Below are 4,058 nucleotides of genomic sequence, written 5' to 3' on the forward strand. Positions count from 1 at the left end.
TCTTTGAACACATACATAGAACATTAATTGTAGATAAAACAATAAACTAATTACACAGTTTGGTTGAAAATCGCGAGAGAAATTCTTTTAAATCTAGTTAGTCTATGATTAGTCTTAAGTGCTACAGTAACCCACATGTGCTAATGACAGATTAATTATGCTTAATAGATTTATCTTGCAGTTTCCAAACGAGCTATGTAATTTGTTTTTTATTAATTTCTAAAAATCTGTCTCGACATCCTTCTAACACATCTAACGGTGACACGCAAAAATTTTTTATCAACAATATAAACAGCGACGTTTTTAAGTCGGAAGAGGAGAAGTTGCTGTCCTCCGTGCTCCGTATAAACGCAGTTGCTGTCCTCAGTGCTCAGTTGACGCCGCAGCTAGGCCGGGAGGTCCGAAGGTAAACAGGCAGCACCTCCATCCTACTTTTTCACTCTTCTGAATTCGCATCGGCAGATGAGCGACGCCGGCGAAGCGGCTTGGCCTTGCGTTCTCCGTCGTTGTTCATCGACACGGTTTTCCTTTCTGATGTATCCAGGTATTAAAGACGCTGGCTGATTCCGAGCACTAGAGCTCACCGCCGCCTGCAGCGATGGCCGACTTCTCTTGGCTCACGGTGCTTGGCTTCCTCTTCCTCACCTTCAACTCCGGCATGGCGATTTATCGCTCCAACGGCGACGCTGGCTCCGTCACCTTCGTCGTGGTATCTTACCTCGACCTGCTGGCCCTCTTCGCCTGCCTGCGCTACTACGAGCAGTTGGATCGCCACTCCCCCAAGCGCGCGACGGTCAAGGCTGGGGTTTGGAGCCTCACGACGCTCCTTACGGTCATGTTCAGCTACAAAGTCGCTGAGATTATGCCCCTGCCCGTCAAAATTCTTGTCTGGTCGATGGCAGCGGCTACCTCCTGTGGCGGCTTCTACGCTTTCTTCGTCCACGACGAGAAGCCTGTCCTGCCAGCGGCGGCGCCACCGGCCGCCGCGGTCAAGGAAGCAGACTCCAACTAAGTTCGTTTGCCACCACATGGCGCATACCGTTGTTTCGGCACCGCGCGTTAGATCCCAGGGCCATCTAGGTTGTTCTCTAATTGCTAATTTCTTGGCTTTTTCTCTTCCCCTTTCCACCATTTTTGCTGTCACTTCGGTTGTTTTAGCTTGCCGGCGTGGACAGACTGCCAGATCTGGAGCTCGGTGTGACCAGATCCGCTGCTGCTGTGCCCGATGGCAGGGGAAATCTCTCAGGTTTGCTCTGCTGCGGGTCAAAGAGAAGATGATGACGACAACTAAGCTTATTGGGTTGCCGCAAATTGGACTTTCTGGTGTTCTAATTGTGCGTGTTCTCACCAAGAGAAGAAATTTTCGGTCTCATCTAGTAATAAGTATGCTGGATAGTTCTCCAGCACGGGAGTTAATTGCATCAGGAAAAGGGGAGACCAAGGGCAGAGTAGTAGAGCTATTGATACAGAGGATATCTGTGTATATGGAATATATGGAGACTACATGTGAACAAGGAGGTTTATTTGTGAACCTCAAATCATGGCGATCGAGAGCAGATCAAAAGGAGGCTGGGAGTAGCAAGGAAGCAGACGAAGAGAGGAGGAAGACTGAAGATCTGAAGAACCTAAGGAGTACAACTACAGAAGAATGGAAGAAGCAAAGATGCAAGGGCGAAGGGCGGACAGTACTAGAATTCATTTCTGTACCAAGATCTAAACTTCCATCAGTGATTCCGGTATGCATGGCACTGCTTCTCTCAAGATGTGGTCTACATCTCGTCTGAGTTTGAGGTACTGGTTGAATCATTACCTATTATAGATATGTTCCAAAGAATGAGTTTGTTCATATTTCTTGAAGAAAGCTTCATGAATCATTCAAGAAACATGCTGGAATCCAAATATCTTCATGAAAAGAAAATGGGTTTATATCATATTGGTAGTCATGCATGCTTCCATATGGTGTTTCGTTCTTGGGATTCAGAGCAGAACAGAGGAGGAAAGCTGAAGAAGATGACAAATTAGTGGAAGGAACAAAGAAGCAACACACAGCAGTTTATGATATTGATCATTATTTCATGATCGTATGATATCAACCTTGCAAGTTCATCAATTAGCAGCTGCAACACTGATATTCAAAACAAATAATTTTGTTCGACGTATGACCAATATCTCCAATGAATCCAAGAAATTTGAAGCATTAGGCAACACATTGCTATGCTTGAAGGCATGAGCTTCCTTATTTCTTCAAGAAGATTTCAGCATTGTCACAAATGTCATCCTGGTACTCTGCCTCGATTCAACATGTTGAACATCAAGTATGCTTGAGAAGTTGAGAGCATGAGCGTCCTTGTTTCTTCGAAAATATTTCAGCACTATAAAAGAGCTTCACTGTTACTCTGCCTGGATGTAACAAGGTAGAAATACTAGTCACTGAACTGTATTCAGTTATTGAAGAAGGGTTCATGAATCATTCATTATGCTTGGTGGGAGTAGATATATTCCATGACTACGAGCTAGCAGATTTATTTGGTGGTATTCACTCCTCTTGAACAAATTATTTTGCCAATCACACCATGAAGAAAACATGCATCTGAAGAATGAAGGACATTTGTAGCAGAGAATAGAATGGAGATCCGAACCAAGAGAATTATTCATGGAGGTTTCATGAACAATCTGCATGCTTCCACATGAGTATCGTTTTAGGAGTTTGAAGTTTATATGGTGGTCAATCTCTCTGCGAGTTTAAGGCTATAGCGCAATCATTGTCATTCATCTGCTAATATATCAACTGGTGGGTTCTATTAACTTCAAGGAAGCTTTGTGAAACAATCAGAATACTTGCTGGAACACAGATATCTTCCATGCATAAAAAGTAGATTTATTTGGTGGTCATGCATGTTCCATATTTTCCCATCTTGAACATATCTACTCTGCCCAAGGAAGTACCGAAGCGGACATGTATTGAACAATGAAGGTGGTTTGTATAGGTAAAATGGAGTGGAATGCTGAACAACGAGGGAATGAGGACGGCAGAAAGTGACATCCTGTTTGAGTTTATTAGGATACAGATAACTGTACTCAGTGGGCAATTTCTGGAGAATAACATCATTGTTTTCTGTCATGCATAAAAGCTGTCGATGCATAGCTATTGGAATAATGAATTGATGGGGTGGAAGTTTCGTGGAAATCCAGCATCTATTGATAATGGACAGAACACCAGGTAGAATAAAGGGAGACAACTGCACAGCAGCGGATTTGCAGAGGACCAGCGAATACACGACAACGATGAAGCTATTATTGATGCTAGCCGGCAAGCTGACAGCAAAGGTGAAAGCTTTTCAAAACTATTTTGAGTGGAAGAGAAAAGGCCAAGATACATTTTGAATATGACAGGATATTTTAAAATCTAGCTGGCCCAGGTCTAACGTGTGGTCGCTGTAGCCTAAGGTAAGTGCTGCGTGGTGGCAAACGTCAATTAAGGATTTTACGTATGTGGTTTAGGCTCAAGTTATGTTTGCATTATGGGATATCTATGTACCTACAAACTCTATGTAGTATGTGCTTTATGTGGCTTGCTTGGTCGGTCTCCGCGATGGTCAGGTACTTCTCTTTGCTGTTGCAAATTTCACTCTTGCTGTTTTCGAATTCCACATGAGTCCAGATAAATAAAGTTGTAAGATATGCAGGGGACTGCTATTTGTTAAACAATGAGTCTTTTGTGTTGTGCCTATGCTGTAATTCAGTGCATTTATTTCTTGTTGCTCACACTTTTGTTATGTCATTCTTCTCATGCTTTTGGTATATATGTACTTTGCTTCACAAATCACAACTTCCGTTTACTCTGTCTCGTTCCAAAATACCCCTCTCCACTTTTAAGGTGCAAGGCTTTTCTAACAGCTACGTATAAAACGAGCAGCGCTTATAGTTTAGAACGGAGGGAGTAATAAGATAAGATGCTTTAGAGTGCAATTTGTGTCTACATGCTGCAGTGCTTTATTGTGCCCCTGTCATCAGACTTGTACAGGACAAAACCGGCGGGCGACGTGCATCCATCTCCG

General features: G+C 43.3%; 1 protein-coding gene across 1 annotated transcript; it reads left to right on the forward strand.

Annotated features, from left to right (window-relative positions):
• LOC8079315 lies at positions 293-3,767 on the forward strand. Its single transcript, XM_021449490.1, has 2 exons — positions 293-406; positions 545-3,767. The coding sequence occupies exon 2, from the start codon at positions 599-601 to the stop codon at positions 1,010-1,012; it is 414 nt and encodes a 137-aa protein (XP_021305165.1). The 5' UTR covers positions 293-406; positions 545-598; the 3' UTR covers positions 1,013-3,767.

The sequence above is a fragment of the Sorghum bicolor genome, chromosome 10 (assembly GCF_000003195.3).
Source record: "Sorghum bicolor cultivar BTx623 chromosome 10, Sorghum_bicolor_NCBIv3, whole genome shotgun sequence".
NCBI classification, from domain to species: domain Eukaryota; kingdom Viridiplantae; phylum Streptophyta; class Magnoliopsida; order Poales; family Poaceae; genus Sorghum; species Sorghum bicolor.